This window comes from Pomacea canaliculata, linkage group LG9 (assembly GCF_003073045.1).
Source record: "Pomacea canaliculata isolate SZHN2017 linkage group LG9, ASM307304v1, whole genome shotgun sequence".
NCBI classification, from domain to species: domain Eukaryota; kingdom Metazoa; phylum Mollusca; class Gastropoda; order Architaenioglossa; family Ampullariidae; genus Pomacea; species Pomacea canaliculata.
The window spans coordinates 2799204-2819850 of NC_037598.1; the positions used below are offsets into that span (position 1 = coordinate 2799204).

At 45.0% G+C, this 20647-nt stretch overlaps 2 protein-coding genes across 2 annotated transcripts; both read right to left on the reverse strand.

The window, feature by feature from the left end:
- Nucleotides 1-5475: 5475 nt before the first annotated feature.
- LOC112571622 lies at nt 5476-10902 on the reverse strand. The gene is made up of 5 exons (XM_025250760.1): nt 10273-10902; nt 9661-9792; nt 9091-9229; nt 7970-8124; nt 5476-6226 (listed from the first exon to the last, which is right to left on the reverse strand). The coding sequence occupies exons 1-4, from the start codon at nt 10409-10411 to the stop codon at nt 7980-7982; spliced, it is 555 nt and encodes a 184-aa protein (XP_025106545.1). The 5' UTR covers nt 10412-10902; the 3' UTR covers nt 5476-6226; nt 7970-7979.
- Nucleotides 10903-11355: 453 nt separating this feature from the next.
- Nucleotides 11356-15636, reverse strand: LOC112571624. The gene is made up of 4 exons (XM_025250763.1): nt 15338-15636; nt 13074-13209; nt 12614-12762; nt 11356-12124 (listed from the first exon to the last, which is right to left on the reverse strand). The coding sequence occupies exons 1-4, from the start codon at nt 15420-15422 to the stop codon at nt 12102-12104; spliced, it is 393 nt and encodes a 130-aa protein (XP_025106548.1). The 5' UTR covers nt 15423-15636; the 3' UTR covers nt 11356-12101.
- Between the last annotated feature and the right edge of the window lie 5011 nt (nt 15637-20647).

A 20647-nucleotide genomic window follows, 5' to 3' on the forward strand; every position in this document is an offset into this window, starting at 1 on the left:
GAATCAAAATATAAGCATTAGTGAAACAAAGTACAAATTGAGTAAACAGAGATGATCAGTTTGATAACAAACAAACAAACAAAATGTGAAAGAGGAATACGAGGGGAAGCAAGACAGTGAAATCAATCTCACAAACATTTATTAAAACTAGACAATGAGGAGGTACAACATACCAGTTAATGTCACAAAGACAAAAGCTGGAAAGACTTGCAGGTAAGTCACAGGGAACATTGTCAGTCAGGCGCCTTCTACCCCGGGTGGATCTTCTCAACGTGGCTTCCGTCCTCAAACTGCGGAGTGCCTGTGTGAGCTGTGGTATCAGGGACCAGACCCCTGCTGAGGGACTTGTTCTCACACTCCAGTTCTTGTGAGTAATGAGTAGCGACAGTGGAATTCAAATGCCGTCTACAGGCGAAATGTCTGTGTTCACAGGAACCCTGGATATTGGAGGACCTTCACCTCTGGACATGGAATATTTTGATCAAGATGACCTCCAGCCTGCAATAGTGTTGACACACTGTATGACACACTGTATGACACAGTGCATGACACACAACACTCGGCTATCTAGATACTGTGAGTGTGTGTATATACATAAGTGTGAGATACTCTCATAGTGTGTACAACTTGCTCTCTCGTCAACGACTCGGGTGGGCCTCGTGTGCACCGCGTGCAGTGCGGTGCTGGACCTTTTCCCGTCATGCACTAGGGCCAGCAGGATACCGCAATTTTCACACCTCAGACCCGGCCAGTCAGTCGGCCTGCCATCTGTTTGCAGTCTTGTTTTCTTTGGCATCGGCACTCGGTGGGCGAAGTTGACCGAGGTTACTCAGTAAGACAACCCTGATGTGAGGGACCACGGTGGTCCCCCTTGGCCTCGGGTACCTGTGTGTAGCGGTTAGCACGAGTGGACAGGACCGTCACCCTTGGCCTCGGGTACCTGTGTGTGTGTGTGTGGCGGTCAGCACGTGGACCATACCGTCACTCCTGGCCGTCTGTTAGTATTATTTGTACGAGTTAAGGAGGAGAGTGCGACTGAACAGAGTGTTCACAGGAGCCAGGGTTCTGTGTCAGCTGGGTTGTGGCGTTCCTTACGGACAAACTCCAGGCTGTGTGTTGCTGGTCTGACGGCGCGGAGGGACTTGTTGCTGCTGGTGCCGGAGCCACAGTGGTGTCGATGGTGTGCCAGAGAGTTGCTGGGAGTGGCTTGTCTGTAATGTCTACACATTCCATTAGTTCCTTCCCATTTCCTAAGTCACGTACACGTGTAAAAATGGCGACGTGTCTGGATACACTTTGTAAGATTTAGTCACGCATGGTCGTGCAGCCCTGCATGATCCTCGTTCATTTTGGACAGGTCAATCCATCCATCCATCCATCCAGCAGACTGATGATAAGCGTCCGGAATAAATACATCGTTTCCAGAGGCTGAAGTCTAGGTGATCGAAACTTGTCCGGGTACCCTCAGTCGCACACCGACATTTCAGTAACAGTTTGTGTGTCTGGTGTTTGTCGTCCGCCATGTTGTCCGCCATACATGATGGAGCTGTAACCCTCCCCCACAATGAAGTCAATGTAGGGGCCAAAGTTCACGGGGCCTCCTCGGGCATGAGCCTCAAGCCGGGAGAAAAGAATCAGTGTCATCTACATCCTCTTTCGACATGGGAGGTTAAGGGGCTAATGTTGTTATCGACACTTTATTATTGTTATGGAAGTGTTGGACCTTCGCTCTCGCTCAAGCCCTCGCTTCTCAAGTTGGAGGGTTCTCTCGGTCCCCTCTCTTGCTCCGCCCTATCTTCTTTTTTCTTCCCCTCTGTGGATAATCTATCTGCTACTTCGTTCTTGGCTAATCTTTCCCGATACATACGGTGCCTATCTTTACCGATCATTATGTACTTACACACAGTCACTTGCAATAGCATCAGAAGTAAATAACAATAACTGAGTCAAGTACCTGTATGATACCCAAATCACAACATGCCTGCTCGTTGTGTAATGTGCCTCAAGTTGTAGAATGCATGCTGACGTCCTGTCTGACGGCTCACGTGACCTGATGCTGCTATCAGTGCACGGGCTGACGTCATCGTCTACCTCACGTAGACTTTGTTTCCACTGACAGTTACATTCCATTTCCGCTTACTTTGTCAGGTACTTGCTTGGTGAGAGAGGAGATTTTGTGTTACATTTTGACACGTAACTGTATCAACATGACACTGACATGACAGCAGGCTTGACAAGATCCCTGATGTACTGACTGACATACTGTACACGATAGACCACTCTCTCAGTCTCTGTCTCTCTGTGCTCTACGTACCTGATGGACGCGAGCTGGAAACAAAGACCTTGTCACCATGATGACTGTGCCACTGACAAAGACCGTGTCACCATGATGACTGTGCCACTGACAAAGACCGTGTCACCATGATGACTGTGCCACTGACGATGACCGTGTCACCATGATGACTGTGCCACTGACAAAGACCGTGTCACCATGATGACTGTGCCACTGACAAAGGTTGAGCCTCACTTGACACCTCGTGTAGCTGTTTACATATTGTAAAAGACTTAAATCACAAAGAGACCGCTTGCCGTCAAATACTGAAACTAAACTGTCAGTGACATGAGACCATGTCAAGTCGTGATAGGCTGACAGTTACAGCCACTCTCGGTGACGTAGTTACAACCACTGCCAGTGACGTCGCCTGTGACAGGATCGCTGCTTCAAGCAGTTGACACGAAGAGTGCACGTGGCGTGACAGTCAGTGACACTGATGTTGTCCTAGATTCACGACTGCTGCCATCTGCTCAGGTAGCAACTTCCTGGTGTAACGGTTAGGTAAACATCTGGAATTTCAAACACGTGCAGAGACGTCACACCATCCACACCAACACAGATCGTGGCCACTAAACACACCTGGTTATCTACTCATCTGTTTATTTGTTTATCTACTTATCTATTTATCTACTAAACTGTTTATTTGTTTACCCACTTATCTATTTAGCTGTTGACATCAATTGTATACCTGGCTTAACTGCTGCTGTTTGCGGACTTGTTACACAGAACACGGTCCTAGAGGGCAGCACTAGTGCTACTCACCAGGTGTGTTGTATACCTGTGCTCATCGTCTCTTGCTGTACGTGTGATCTCTGTCACAGGATGTGTAGCTAATCTCTCACTAACAGTGAGCTTGACTACAGACCAGGGTAGTGGGTAGTGGTGGTGTGATGTCATCACAACTGAGTACAATGAGCACACACACTAACATACATACACACAACACACACACACACACACACACACACACACTAACATACACACACACTAACATACACATACACACAACACACACACACACTAACATACACACAACATACACACACATACACATACACACTAACATACACACACACACTAACATACACATACACACTAACATACACACACATACACATACACACACATACACACATAACATACACACACACACACATACACATACACACACACACACACACACACATACACACACACACATACACATACACACACACTAACATACACATACACACAACATACACACACACATACACATACACACACACAACATACACACACACACATACACACATACACACACACTAACATACACATACACACACACACACACTAACATACACACACACACACACACTAACATACACACCAACATACACACACACAACATACACATACACACACAACATACACACACAACACACACACACACACACACACATACACACACACACTAACATACACATACACACAACATACACACACTAACATACACATACACACAACATACACACACATAACAACACATACACACAACACACACACACTAACATACACACAACATACACACACACATACACATACACATACACACAACATACACACACACACACACACACACACACACTAACATACACACACACAACACACACACACTAACATACACATAACACACACACACACACAAACATACACATACACACAACATACACACACATACACACAAACATACACACACACAACACACAACACACTAACATACACATACACACACACACACTAACATACACATACACACAACATACACACACACACATACACACACACGCACTAACATACACATACACACAACATACACATACACACACACACACACTAACATACACATACACACAACACACACACTAACATACACATACACACAACATACACACACACACTAACATACACATACACACAAACATACACACACACACACAACATACACACACACACTAACATACACATACACACACACTAACATACACACACACAACATACACACACACACACACAACATACACACACACTAACATACACATACACACACACACACACTACACATACACACACACACACACACACTAACATACACACACACACATACACACACACTAACATAACATACACACACACATACACACACACACACATCACACACTACACATAACATACACACACACTAACATACACATACACACACACACTAACATACACATACACACTAACATACACACACACTAACATACACATACACACACACACTAACATACACATACACACAACACACATACAGACACGTATGACATGTAGATGTGATGTACATGTGGTGTACGTGCAATGTGATGTGGATGTCATGGAGATGTGACATGATGTAGCCGTGATGTACCTGTGATGTAGGTATCATGTTTTAGGCTCCACCTGTTTACCTGTAAGTCGGAAAGTTCAGCCAAACACGACGACAGCAAACATAAACACATTTTCTCCTTTTTTTAATTTCACGCCATTTGTTTATTACAATTAACTTTGTTGACAAAGTGTGACACGAGAAACTCTGAGTTCATGACAGGATGTTACACACCGACACATCTAGTGACACTTGCACTGGGTGTGATTTTGTGTGCTACACATCTACTTCTGTCACGTGTTGTGTTCTACACACTCTACTTCTGTCACGTGTTGTGTTCTACACACTCTACTTCTGTCACGTGTTGTGTGCTACACACTCTACTTTTTTTTCACGTGTTGTGTTCTACACACTCTACTTCTGTCACGTGTTGTGTTCTACACACTCTACTTCTGTCACGTGTTGTGTTCTACACACTCTACTTCTGTCACGTGTTGTGTTCTACACACTCTACTTCTGTCACGTGTTGTGTTCTACACACTCTACTTCTGTCACGTGTTGTGTTCTACACACTCTACTTCTGTCACGTGTTGTGTGCTACACATCTACTTCTGTCACGTGTTGTGTTCTACACACTCTACTTCTGTCACGTGTTGTGTTCTACACACTCTACTTCTGTCACGTGTTGTGTTCTACACACTCTACTTCTGTCACGTGTTGTGTTCTACACACTCTACTTCTGTCACGTGTTGTGTTCTACACATCTACTTCTGTCACGTGTTGTGTTCTACACACTCTACTTCTGTCACGTGTTGTGTTCTACACACGCTACTTCTGTTGTATGTTATGTGGGTGTTCCTTCCTGCTGGAAGACCTAGAACTTTCGTCGAAAGCGACAGGAACGACTTTTATTTTTAAAGAGGTCTTGTAGTCCTGTCTGTCTGTGTAACAGGAAATCTTTTTGTTTGTCTGAGATGTTTCTAATGTCTTTATTTATTAAATTTAGATGTTTGTTTATCTTTTGCTATCTGGTACAAAAGTAATTGCAGAGTTGCATGAAGCAATTAAAAATTAATGTTGATTATAAGGCTAAGAGGTTGGTGAGGCTTAGCTAATCAGGCAAGTGTGAGGCTGAGGTTGATGATGAGATTACCATCACAGATGACGAGACTGAGGTTGCTGATGAGATTACCATCACAGATGATGAGACTGAGGTTGATGATGAGATTACCATCACAGATGATGTGACTGAGGTTGATGATGAGATTACCATCACAGATGACGAGACTGAGGTTGCTGAGGTCAGGTTTTCATACCACGTTGAGACTGAGGGTCAGGTTGAATGGTTGTGGTGACAAGGTTGAGGTTCTGTTTGATGATGTTGACACTGATGCTGAAGTTGGTGAGATGAGTTGAATTAAACTGAGTAGAGGTTGTTGTGACAGTTGTTCAAGCTGTTCGTGAGGTCCTCCCCGTCAGAGAGAGATGATCAGGGCCAGGGCTACCTGTACAAATAGGAAACATCTCGTCAGTCTGATGACAGCTGTATCAGGAATACTCTGTCAGTCTGATGACAACTGTATCAGGAATACTCTGTCAGTCTCATGACAACTGTATCAGGAATACTCTGTCAGCCTGATGACAACTGTATCAGGAATACTGTGTCAGTCTCATGACAACTGTATCAGGAATACTGTGTCAGTCTCATGACAACTGTATCAGGAATACTCTGTCAGTCTGATGACAACTGTATCAGGAATACTCTGTCAGTCTCATGACAACTGTATCAGGAATACTCTGTCAGCCTGATGACAACTGTATCAGGAATACTGTGTCAGTCTCATGACAACTGTATCAGGAATACTCTGTCAGCCTGATGACAACTGTATCAGGAATACTGTGTCAGTCTCATGACAACTGTATCAGGAATACTCTGTCAGCCTGATGACAACTGTATCAGGAATACTCTGTCAGTCTCATGACAACTCTATCAGGAATACTCTGTCAGTCTCATGACAGCTGTATCAGATGCACACAAAGTAAAACTCATTATATTTACATGTCACTAATGTATAATTGTCAGTCTGTACTGCAATGTTGATATTTTTTCCTGATTTCTCAGCTGTTTCTTGTTTGTTTTTCTTATTGGTTATGAAAACTATCATGTACTGCAATGGTGTAGAGCTACATGCTACAGCTCCAGTCTACTACAACACATCACTAGAACCAGTCTAAACCACTCCATAGAATTCTGTGGTCACATACAATGTTAATGGAGTTGGTTGGTGAGAGCACAAAAGGTGTGATGGAGGAGTGACACGTGTTGACACAGCAATGAGGTGACAGGACAGACAGACTGAGGAGTGACACGTGTTCACACAGCAATGAGCTGACAGGACAGACACAAGAGGTCTGACTGAACAAGACGAACAAGATTTATTTTCGTGCCTTTCAATAAGACGACACCATATCTTTCAATTAATGAAACCTGATTCCTGAGGAGGCAAAGCCCGTCACTGTGGACAAAAGAATGAACTACAAAGATCGCGACCTCGGTCATGGAGAAGGCTCACGTGACACACTTAATTTTTCCTCCTGCTGGGCCCGTACATCCGGGTAGTCACGTGACGTCTAACATACCCGCCCAGACTGTATTAGAGGGCTAAAGTGGTTTTGTCACAATGATGTCAACTCTGTGGACTGTGACGATGTCAAGTTTGAATACATTCAACAGGTCGACCAGTAACTGCAGCCAGCGGAACTTATTTACATTTTATTTTCATGGCGAGATCCAGCAGCCACAGCCACTCCTCTGTGTTCTGTAAACATTTGTCTTTAGAGATGTCTTGTAAACACTTGTCTTTAGAGATGTCTTGTAAACACTTGTCTTTAGAGATGTCTTGTAAACACTTGTCCTACTTTAGAGATGTCTTGTAAACACTTGTTCTACTTTAGAGATGTCTTGTAAACACTTGTCCTACTTTAGAGATGTCTTGTAAACATTTGTCCTACTTTAGAGATGTCTTGTAAACATTTGTCCTACTTTAGAGATGATGTCTCAGTTACTAGGGTGGAGATCCTATCGGAATGCAAGGGCTGCCTGTGTGCACCTGTCTATTGTGCACGAGACACACAGCCCAGAGAATGTCTGTGCCGCTCTCGTCTTTGAGACCCACGGGCCACAGGTATGACATTACTCGTGCCAAGAGCACACGTGGATGAGGTCATAGGTGGGGTCATAGGTTTACCTGTGGTGGTTTACTCCGACTCCACACAGCGGCCATACTGGGTGAGCGCCATCTGCTGGCGGTGTCTCCTGTAGCAGTAGACGACGGCCGAGCTGATCACCGACACCGTGAGGACCACGCCAAGCACCACTCCCACCAGCGACCACAACACCAGGCTGCGGAGGATGAATTAGAATAATTTGAGCAGGGTTGACACAAAGATGACAGAGTACTGTGAACACTACAGTTGAGACAGACACCAAGATGACAGAGTACTGTGAACACTACAGTTGTGACAGACACCAAGATGACAGAGTACTGTGAACACTACAGTTGAGACAGACACCAAGATGACAGAGTACTGTGAACACTACAGTTGAGACAGACACCAAGATGACAGAGTACTGTGAACACTACAGTTGTGACAGACACCAAGATGACAGAGTACTGTGAACACTACAGTTGAGACAGACACCAAGATGACAGAGTACTGTGAACACTACAGTTGAGACAGACACCAAGATGACAGAGTACTGTGAACACTACAGTTGAGACAGACACCAAGATGACAGAGTACTGTGAACACTACAGTTGAGACAGACACCAAGATGACAGAGTACTGTGAACACTTACAGCCGACTGCAAGATTAGGTAGAGTAATATGAACACTTACAGTTTACACAAACAAACTGAAGATTACACAGCACCCTCAATAATCAACTGCACCCTGAACACCAAGCTGCACCTGGCAGCCTGACTTGTAGAGGACAAAAGGTACACTGGCAAACATGTTCACACTGGGTAACAACTATCATCTAAATAATCAAATGCACTTTTCACACTGCACAAACAAAGTGACAATACATAGTATGACAAAGTACACCAAATCCCCGGTGACAACTTGCACACGACACAATAACGATAACAAACTGTGCACTAAATGTGTTAAAAGTCACATAACACAATGCACCCTGCAAGTGGAGACATGAATCATTTATATATATTGATGGTTCAAGTCGGTGAGTACACATAATGTCAACACCCGGCTGGACGGTGTGTCCAGGAGACAGTCGGTGTGTGTGTGAGGTCGGGTGGCCTGCACTCAGATGTGTAGAGACCCTCGTTACTGTCCTCGTACTTACGCCACTGAATATAAGCAGCAGTCGTCATGGCAACATCCATATTGACACCAGCGCTTCTCAGTGTAGGACAGGTTGCCAGGAGGGTCCTGCAGTGACACCTTGAACACACACAGTGTGCTACCTGACACTGGCACTGGCACTGGCACAGAGGAGGATAGTCAGTGTCAGTTAATGTCGAGTGTCTGGCTTTACAATAGAGTACAACAGGCGCCAGCAGGTCACACGCACGTGCGAGAGGTCACACACACACACACACGAGAGGTCACACCTACAGCACACAAACACACACGTCTACAGCAATATTAAGACAACTGATGTTTTACTCTAAGTCACACAAACTTTCATCAGGACCAAGCAGCCCAGACCACATCCACTGAGCTGTGCTCGCTACACTCAGTGAGCTCATGACCCTGACACCCAGTGAGCTCATGACCCTGACACCCAGTGACCTCACGACCCTGACACCGTGAAAAGCCAGCAAAGCCATGGGTGGGAAATGACCATCACACAAGCAAACCGCAGCCTGTCCACCCGCCCACCCTGTAGCAAGCATCACAACACCAAGCTTACCTGCTGTGGCCATCAGGAGACATGCTGCCATCAGTGCGTCCATCGTCAGACTGTTGTAGCAGGCACCTCCACCGGTATCAGCACAACTTCCTTGTGGTGTCACTGAAGACACGTCTTCCTTGAGTGCTACTCCTGCACCATCCACACAGTGCCAGTCTTTGTCACACTCTATCACACAATGTCACACACTGTCACACCGTCACATGCTGCCACACACTGTCACACCGTCACACGCTGTCACACAATGTCACACTATGTCACAGTCACACTCTGTCACACAATGTCACAGTCACTCACTGTCACACACTGTCACACACTGTCACACAATGTCACACGCTGTCACACGCTGTCACACAATGTCACCCTTACTCTTACTGCTACTGCCTTGCTCGTCTTCCTTTACCAAGTCACGACACTTTCAGTCCTTGTTACTTGTTGTTGTTTGTGTTTTCTGTGTTTGTCTTTTATTCCTCCTCAGTACTGTTGTTTATCCTTCCGTCGTTCATACGATGTCTGTTTGTCCCTAGTCTGTTTTCTACGTGTAGTTCTTGTTTGTAAGCGCTACACTACAGCATGCTACTAGTGAGTGTGAGTATGCTAGACTCATCTTGCCTTGACTAGTACTTGTCAGTCCTACCTGCACAGGCAGCTTGCCGTTCACCTGAGGTACGCAGGTAGACAGGTGTGACACAGGTAGACAGGTGTGACACAGGTAGACACAGGTAGACACAGGTGTGACTGTCTGCTGCATGCAAGCAACTTGTACAGCGACTGCAGGTCTGCACTCAGCCGTGTCGTCGCCGCACCCGCTGTATGTAGATGTTGTCGTCTTTGTACCAGATGAATAGGCGACGGAATATTTGAGACTAGTTTGTGTTTTTGTAACCCGTGTAGGGGTGTAAGCTTTTCGTATTAAACAGGATCCAGATCCTCAGTCAAGTGGGGCAGCCAGTCACCCGGGTCCCTAGAGTAACAGGTGTCCTACCTTCCTGCCGTCTGCACGTGGCATCTGTTTACAGGGCTGCTGCTTGCCTAACATAGTCTCAACTGCTGACACGGCGTAAACACCAACTCCCCCGACCTCACCGGTGTGTTGAGGGGTGTGTTGAGGGCTGGGTGAGGTTGGGGTGGGAGAGCGAGGAGATGTGCAAACAATGCGCAGTCAGCAGCAGGATATTGATACTACTGCTTACTACTAAATACCTATTGCTCTCTGACTACTCACTACTGACTACTCACTACTACTAGCTGCTTGCTACTCACTACTCACTACTGACTACTACTAGCTGCTTACTACTGACTACTCACTACTATATAAGTCATCACACAGAGCTACAAGAGGGTGAGCAGCACTTCAGTTTGCTCAGTGCAGCTCCAGGTCGCTGCTGAAGCGAGAGAAGCAGGCGGACTGGACTCCAGCCAACAGATTAAACAGTTTACACTTCAAATAGCATGATGTAAACAACATTCTGTACATTCTATAAACAACATTCTATACATCATACACAGACCTGCTGCAGGCCAGGAGAGGGAGCAACAGCAGCAGAAGCACGAGTACACACGAAGGTCCAAGACTTTTATCCCAATACAAGCACGAGCACAAAACATAAACACAATCAAAGAACTACAACAATCAACATTTCACCACCACAAACACATTTTTATGTCAAAATACAAACAGCAGTTCTCTCTGTATTAGTGCACAATGAATCACTTTATTGTGGTGTTTACAAGGCAAGTATTTATGAAATGAAGACAGTGCCTTTAGGCTCATCTTTCCTAGTAAGGCCCTCAGGTGAGAAAGGCCACAGGGGAAAGGTCAGTGTTTAGTGTACCTCATGCACTCGGCGAACCAAGGTGAGCATCAAAAGTGAATGTAAGAGTGAATATAAAAAGTTAACATTGGAAGTGAATGATAAAAGTTTACGAAAAGAGTGATCGTAAAAAGCGAAGGTAAAAATGACAACAGCAAACAGGAAAAAAATGACTGAGCAAAGTGAATATGAGTAAATAGAAAGAGAGAATGTACAAAAGGAATGATAAACAAATACATGGTCCGCTATATTGCAAAGTGAATATTAAAATACGAACAGAGATTTTAACTATAAAACTTGTGCAGCCCCCAGACAAACTGCTTTCTTGTCCCCGTGCTGTCACCCTAATTCTCTAAAGTTTTGTCCTCTCAACAGCGCCGTTGCCATGGTAATCTGACCACGTGACTCTGTTGACAGTGACTGTTTACTGATTATCATCAGCGCTAATGAGGGCGCATGCGTGTATGTCCCGTAGGTTGATGGCATGAGGCTGAGGTTGAGGCTGAGGTGGAAATTACGGGTGGGACCGGCTAGTAGAGTCGTTAGCTACATCAGTAGTTGTTGCCATGGCGGCGGGGGGCCGGCTGGTATGGTTGTAGCTTGCCTTTCATGAGGGAGGTGAGGTCCTTAGATATGGTTGCTTAGGGTCACTGTGAAAGGTGAAAACATTGTGTCAGTCTTGACTCTTACAACTGACAGTTTTAAGATGTCAGTAACAAAGTGACATGTCAAACTGTTCCTTGTCAACAGACCGCCATGTATGTCAGTGTCTCAGTGCACTTTAGTCTCTGGATGAACAAGGTGTTCTAAACATTAGGTAAACACAAAGTAAACACAAGCTTGGTGTTCATTCTTGAAACGAGTATTTAGTTATCATACTTTTATATTATATATTAACGGTCTTTGTGGTAAGTACCCTGTCTGTAGAGGATGTATATCCTATCTATCCGGGATGTGTACGCGTCTTCCTAGGAAGCACATTGTAGGGTAGATACCCGTGCATTACTACACGTTGTCTTTGTGAGAAATAAACTCACAGCCGCAGCTACCTGGAGTTTCTGACACAATCAGAAGGAAAAGCTGTGAGTACCACAGACCTGTGTGTGAACAAACAGCTGTGAACACCACTGAGCCCTTACCAGGGATGGCATTGTCCATGTTCCCCGAGAAGCCTTGCGTGACAATCCTTGGGTGTCGCCTCCTGTACACACAGCAGGCGGCTGTGGTCAGCACCATCAACATCACCACAACACCCACAGCAGCTCCGATGAGCGTCCATGTCTTTCTCCTGTGAACGGGGAACATGTGAACACATGCATGAGTGGCAGATAAAGTAGATGTGAACAGCGAGCATTGTGCATGTTATCATCAAGGTCCTTATCTATCGTCTCCAATAACATTCAGAACATCGCTCGCTTTGGTATTCAAACCTAGTGAAGCTCAGTACATGTACATTACATAACAACTCTCGTCTTCAATGCTGCTGTCTGCAACTCAAACAATTCATCCTTTTCCAATTCCCACATGACATTTGACTTTTTACATTTGTCAGTTGCAGCCTGCAGTCACTCACGTGCAGATAAAGTTTGTTGTACTTACTTGCTGGTCGCCAAGTAATCGTTGTAAGTACAGCAGTCTTTCTCACAACACCCGTATTCACAGAACTTGTTGTCGGTGTAGGGCCACAAGTTGCCAGTCACGAGATATGAACAGTACTCCCTGCCAGTCACGTGTCCTGACAAGGAAATCAGTACAACACAGTGTCCACAGTCCGTGACAGGAGGTACAAAGTCACAGCAACTTATACATCCAGACACACACATACCCTGGGTGGACAGTACGGGTAGCGGCATCCATGTTGTACGCCGAGCCAGCAACTATTGCTACATCTCCGTACAACACGGCGACCTTAACGCAGATGACACACTGTGACACTGACACATCGACCTTCACACATATGACACACTGTGACACTGACACATCGAAATTAACAATGTGACACAAGGTGATACTGTGACACTGACATATCGACCTTCACACATATGACACACTGTGACACTGACACATCGACCTTCACACATATGACACACTGCGACACTGACACATCGACCTTCACACATATGACACACTGTGACACTGACGCATCGACATTAACAAGATGACACAAGATGATACTGTGACACTGACACAGTGACGTGAACAAAGACTTGACATCCCACATCGTGACTTACAGGTAGCAAAGTAGGGGCTGGAGAGCTGGACATTAGGGTGTAGACACACTGAGCACGCTATACCCTACACTAGGTCTCCAGCACTGTAGCACTATGTCTGTAGCAGCATGTCACTAGCACTATGTCTATAGCACTATGTCACTAGCACTATGACTATAGCACTATGTCTCCATCCCAGCCCCAGTCCTATCATTAGATAGACCATAAGTTCCGAGCAGAGCAACTATAGCAAATACAGGATTGCACCCAGTCGATTGAGTGTGACACTGTCCATGTCAGATTATATATAGACAAGATGTGACACTGTCCATGTCAGATTATACATACAAGATGTGACACTGTCCATGTCAGATTATATATAGACAAGATGTGACACTGTCCATGTCAGATTATATATAGACAAGATGTGACACTGTCCATGTCAGATTATATATAGACAAGATGTGACACTGTCCATGTCAGATTATATATAGACAAGATGTGACACTGTCCATGTCAGATTATATATAGACAAGATGTGACACTGTCCATGTCAGATTATATATAGACAAGATGTGACACTGTCCATGTCAGATTATACATACAAGATGTGGCACTGTCAAAGGTCAGATTTTATTAAGACAAGATGTGACACTGTCCTATATCACATTATATATAGACAAGATGTGACACTGTCACATGTGAGATAATTATTAAGACAAGATGTGACAGATGTGTCACATGTCAGATTATACCAAGACACAATGTGACACTGTCCTATATCACATTATATACAGACAAGATGTGACACTGTCACATGTCAGATTATATTAAGACAAGATGTGACACTGTGTCATGTCAGATTATATCAAGACCAATGTGACACTGTCCTATATCACATTATATATAGACAAGATGTGACACTGTGTCATGTCAGATTATATCAAGACACGATGTGACACTGTCCTATATCACATTATATATAGACAAGATGTGACACTGTCACATGTCAGATTATATTAAGACAAGATGTGACACTGTGTCATGTCAGATTATATCAAGACACAATTTGACACTGTCCTATATCACATTATATACAGACAAGATGTGACACTGTGCCATGTCAGATTATATCAAGACACGATGTGACACTGTCCTATATCACATTATATATAGACAAGATGTGACACTGTCACATGTCAGATTATATTAAGACACAATGTGACACTGTCCTATATCACATTATATCAAGACAAGATGTGACTCTGTCACATGTCAGATTATATCAAGACACAATGTGACACTGTCCTATATCACATTATATATAGACAAGATGTGACACTGTCACATGTCAGATTATATTAAGACAAGATGTGACACTGTGTCATGTCAGATTATATCAAGACACAATGTGACACTGTCCTATATCACATTATATACAGACAATATGTGACACTGTCACATGTCAGATTATATCAAGACACAATGTGACACTGTCCTATATCACATTATATACAGACAAGATATGACACTGTGCCATGTCAGACTATACCAAGACACGATGTGACTGACACAAACACGTGTTCAGCTGTCCTGTCATGTTTGTGTGCATGCACAGAATGCTGTGAAGTCAAACACCGAATAACAACATACCTTGTAAGAAAATTAAAAGGCTTGTGACAATCCAGACTGTAGCCATGGTGTGATCGCTGTATTTGAAATCTTGAGGCGACAGCATGGACTTCCTGGTGACAGCCTGTAGTCCGCCTGCACCCAGTGTCTCCCCCCGCGGTGACGTGTGAAGCCCGCCAGGGAGGTGCTACCACTGCAGTCCTTCAGTACCCCGGGTGGCTGCCACACCTCCAGCTAACAACTTGTGTCCTGCCTGTTACACTAGTCGAGTCTGGTAATACCAACCATCGTATAGCTCACCCACCCACCCACTCACCACTCACCACTCACTCACCCACTCACCACTCACTCACTCACCCACTCACCACTCACTCACTCACTCACTCACCACTCACCACTCACCACTCACCACTCACCACTCACCCACTCACTCACCCACTCACCCACTCACCACTCACCACTCACTCACTCACCCACCCACTCACTCACTCACTCACTCACTCACTCACACCCTCCAGAACAAAACACGGGCAGCATACGAGAGACAGGAAAACAAACAACATATGAACTACACAAGCACCAACAATAGCAACCACGACTAATAAACAAACAGAAAACGTAAAGACCAAGCAAGTTAGAAGGACTGAGAGTATCGTCAGTGTGAAAGTGGAAGAGGAACAGGAAAGTAGCAGTAAGCTGACAAGTAGGTGATGGTGTGAAGGACTGGCATTGTGTGGACATTGTTGTCAGTGCACGTGTACAGGATTCTACTGTGGGGTAGGTGGCGGGTATGGAAAGGGAGAGAGTTCTATTGTTTCACCACACAATAACATCCTGTGGCCATGTGTTGGTCTGGTGACAGGAAGTCAGGAGACGATCACCAGACAAGGAGTGGAGATGTCTGGCTGGAAGAGCAGTTGAGAGAAATAACCAACATCACCTTTGTGTCCTCCATCACGAGCCTGGGATTTATTCTCCCTGCAGACATGACTCTTGCTAAACAAGTGACACCTGTCTGTCAGTCTGTCTGTTATTACACCTGTCTGTCAGTCTGCCTGTTATTACAGCTGTCTGTCAGTCTGTCTGTTATTACACCTGTCTGTCAGTCTGTCTGTTATTACACCTGTCTGTCAGTCTGCCTGTTATTACAGCTGTCTGTCAGTCTGTCTGTTATTACAGCTGTCTGTCAGTCTGTCTGTTATTACACCTGTCTGTCAGTCTGTCTGTTATTACACCTGTCTGTCAGTCTGCCTGTTATTACAGCTGTCTGTCAGTCTGTCTGTTATTACACCTGTCTGTCAGTCTGTCTGTTATTACACCTGTCTGTCAGTCTGTCTGTTAGTACACCTGTCTGTCAGTCTGTCTGTTATGATTTTATTGCCTTGTTTTAAATTAATGTAGTGTTTGATAAGTTTTTTATTTATTTATACTTGTAAACACATGATATTAGTTATATCCAAGGTATAGCCCGCCTACATCTTATCTTCAAGTATATAAATGTTAAGTAGGGGAAGGAAAACGTGTCTCCTCACAAACATGTTCAAGTAGGTATAGGGTACCCAGACTACAAGGAGACATAAGGGATTCGTGATTTTTTATCATGTGAAATGTGACCAACTGAGAAGTGGCAGTTGAAAAAAGTGATTAAAAACAACCGTTGACACCGTGATGTGCTCTTTGACAAGTATAGTGATGTGAGGGATGCGCACTTGAACAAATCGTTGGGTGGATGACCCGAGGCAGACTTGCGGTTAATACTAATAATGGGTAGCACCACCACCAGGGTAGATCGCACCCGTGTAGACGAGTGGCGTTTGTGAATGGTTAATGGAGTGGGTTGATGTGTCGAGGAGACTAGGTGAAAAATTCTCAATCTCCACCCCCTAACCCAACCCCCCTCCCCACAACAAAAAAAAACAAAAAACAAAAACAAACAAACAAAAAAGACAGTTAACTAAAGCACTCACCCGCTAATGGAAGGTGTTTACGGGCGGATTTACACAAAAATAGTCCAGGAATGGGAATGGCAGCTCGGAGAACACGGAGAAAGTAAAGTTGCAAATAAGACAAAGTATCTTGTAGGTGATGTTCATCACGTGACTGCTACCATCATCAAGTGCTGAGCGTCTTGCTTCAGTTGTCGTAGCAGGTCCTGTGGTGTGTGTGGCTGTGGTGTTGCTGTAGCGCTGGCGGGACGTACGTGCCTCAGGTGCCAGTGATGGTGTAGCAAGAGAGGATCTTGGCGCCTGCCTTACTGACGGCGTGGAGTGAGCAGTGGGGTCAAAGGTGGAGAAAGAAGTCCCACGATGCCCCGTTCTTCCCTTCCGCGTGCCGGTTGCTGATGATGATTTTCTCCCTCTCTGTTGTTGTTGCTGTCTTGTCGTCCCTTCCCGACGCTGTTGGGATTTCCTTTCGCTCCCTCCCCGTTGTTGTCGAACTATTTCCTCGCGGCTCATTCCTACAAGCCTGTTGTTGATATAACCGACATCACCACCTGTTACCTCCGGTGTAGACAAGATTTCCAACCCACAATCTCGTTCCAAGCGAGGTGTGCGTCTTGTTGTCAGGACAAAACCGAGCTCTCAGCGACAGCCAATGGTCTGTGCATACTACACAATTAAATTTAACAGTAGAGAAACACAATAAACTTTTAGCTTCAAACTATTACAGCTTGCAAAGAGATGTAGATAGTGCACTATTTTCTTTTGATATCACTGCGCGAGTAGGTGTGTGATCGTCTGCTAAAGAGTAAGTACAAGTCAAAGTGAAATAAAAATAACATGAAAAAGCTAAACACATACAACTAAAAATTTATTTTTGGTTATGATAAAAAAAAACACAAAAATGTCTGCTAAATCATTCAGCAACACTAGTTTGACTAGAAGACCCAGCGTCTGCATTCCTCACTTGGAATAACATTCTTGGTTGGAAATCTTGTCTCGCTACACCCGCACAGACAGATCCAATAATTTCACAAACAGTTTGCTGCCAGCCGCCGACCGTGTGTCTAGGACACCTTCGTGTTGCTTTAAATGATTTAGTCTTTGCACATTTAATTGAAAGGTCTTCTGTGACAGACATACCTGACCCCTTGAGTCGACTTCTTGCTTTCAGCACTCGGTCTCTGTCTTTACTGGAGGTGAACTTCACAATCACTGGTCTTGGTCTCGGTCTGTCTCTGTTTATTTTCCCTACTCTGTGTAACACTGAGATTTTATGAGTGTCGATGTCCGACAGACCAAGTCCTGACTGAACAACACGAAGCACTTTCTTTTCGCACTCCTCCGCCGTTTCATTTCTATTGTCGTCCTGAATTCCATGAATTCTTACTGACTGTCTCCGAGAGTATTGTTTTAGAAGATTTAACTCTTCTTTAGGCTGATCCGAGTGAACTGTTAGTTTGCAAATTTCTTCTTTTAACTCCTTTGTTTGCTTTTGCAGACCTTCAACTGTAGCTTTTAGCATTTCATTTTCCTTTTTGACATCAAAAGTTCGCTTGTTAGCAGCTGTACTGTTGTCAGTCTGTTTAGCCAGTCACCGATGGCACTCCTCTATGTTGTCTCATCGTTTCCGTTGTTTGTTGTAGATTTGCCAATTTTTTCCCAGAATCCGTTGGGTCACTCTGTCGATTGCAGCGGTTTCTCTGTCTCCAGCGCAGAGACACTGGCACTGGCACTGGCACTGACACTGACACTGGCACTGGCACTGGCACTGGCACTGGCACTGGCACTGGCACTGACACTGACACTAGCACTGACACTGGCACTGACACTGACACTGGCACTGGCACTGGCACTTGCTTGTCCACCACAGACTCACTCGTGGCGCTGTTGCTCTCGTCTTGCCGTGTGTCACCGGCTCTTTAGTCTGGGCGTTGACTGCAGCACTTCTCTGAGACCGACGCTCGTTCACCAGATACAGCTTTTACTGGTTTCATCAAACAGCTGCTGGTGCTGGAGCACTATACACTTTGTTACAGAGTGGGGAGCACTATACACTTTGTTACATAGTGGGGAGCACTATACAGTCTGTTACAGAGTGGGGAGCACTATACACTTTGTTACAGAGTGGGGAGCACTATACAGTCTGTTACAGAGTGGGGAGCACTATACACTTTGTTACAGAGTGGGGAGCACTATACAGTCTGTTACAGAGTGGGGAGCACTATACACTTTGTTACATAGTGGGGAGCACTATACAGTCTGTTACAGAGTGGGGAGCACTATACACTTTGTTACAGAGTGGGGAGCACTATACAGTCTGTTACAGAGTGGGGAGCACTATACACTTTGTTACAGAGTGGGGAGCACTATACACTTTGTTACAGAGTGGGGAGCACTATACAGTCTGTTACAGAGTGGGGAGCACTATACAGTCTGTTACAGAGTGGGGAGCACTATACACTTTGTTACAGAGTGGGGAGCATTATACACTTTGTTACAGAGTGGGGAGCACTATACACTTTGTTACAGAGTGGGGAGCACTATACAGTCTGTTACAGAGTGGGGAGCACTATACACTTTGTTACAGAGTGGGGAGCACTATACAGTCTGTTACAGAGTGGGGAGCACTATACAGTCTGTTACAGAGTGGGAGCACTATACAGTCTGTTACAGAGTGGGGAGCACTATACACTTTGTTACAGAGTGGGGAGCACTATACAGTCTGTTACAGAGTGGGGAGCACTATACAGTCTGTTACAGAGTGGGGAGCACTATACACTTTGTTACAGAGTGGGGAGCACTATACAGTCTGTTACAGAGTGGGGAGCACTATACAGTCTGTTACAGAGTGGGGAGCACTATACAGTCTGTTACAGAGTGGGGAGCGCTATACACTTTGTTACAGAGTGGGGAGCATTATACACTTTGTTACAGAGTGGGGAGCACTATACACTTTGTTACAGAGTGGGGAGCACTATACAGTCTGTTACAGAGTGGGGAGCACTATACAGTCTGTTACAGAGTGGGGAGCACTATACAGTCTGTTACAGAGTGGGGAGCACTATACACTTTGTTACAGAGTGGGGAGCACTATACACTTTGTTACAGAGTGGGGAGCATTATACACTTTGTTACAGAGTGGGGAGCACTATACACTTTGTTACAGAGTGGGGAGCACTATACACTTTGTTACAGAGTGGGGAGCACTATATACTCTGTTACAGAGCGGGTCAACGCACCCCTGAAGTCAACTGTTGAAGTCAACACACTCCTCAGGCAGGTTGCAGTGAAGAACTTGGAGTCGAGCTCAGACAACTTCACTCCACGACAGCCACATGCCAAAGACCACCACACTTCTCTGTCCGCCAGGATATACTCTCAACCGCCT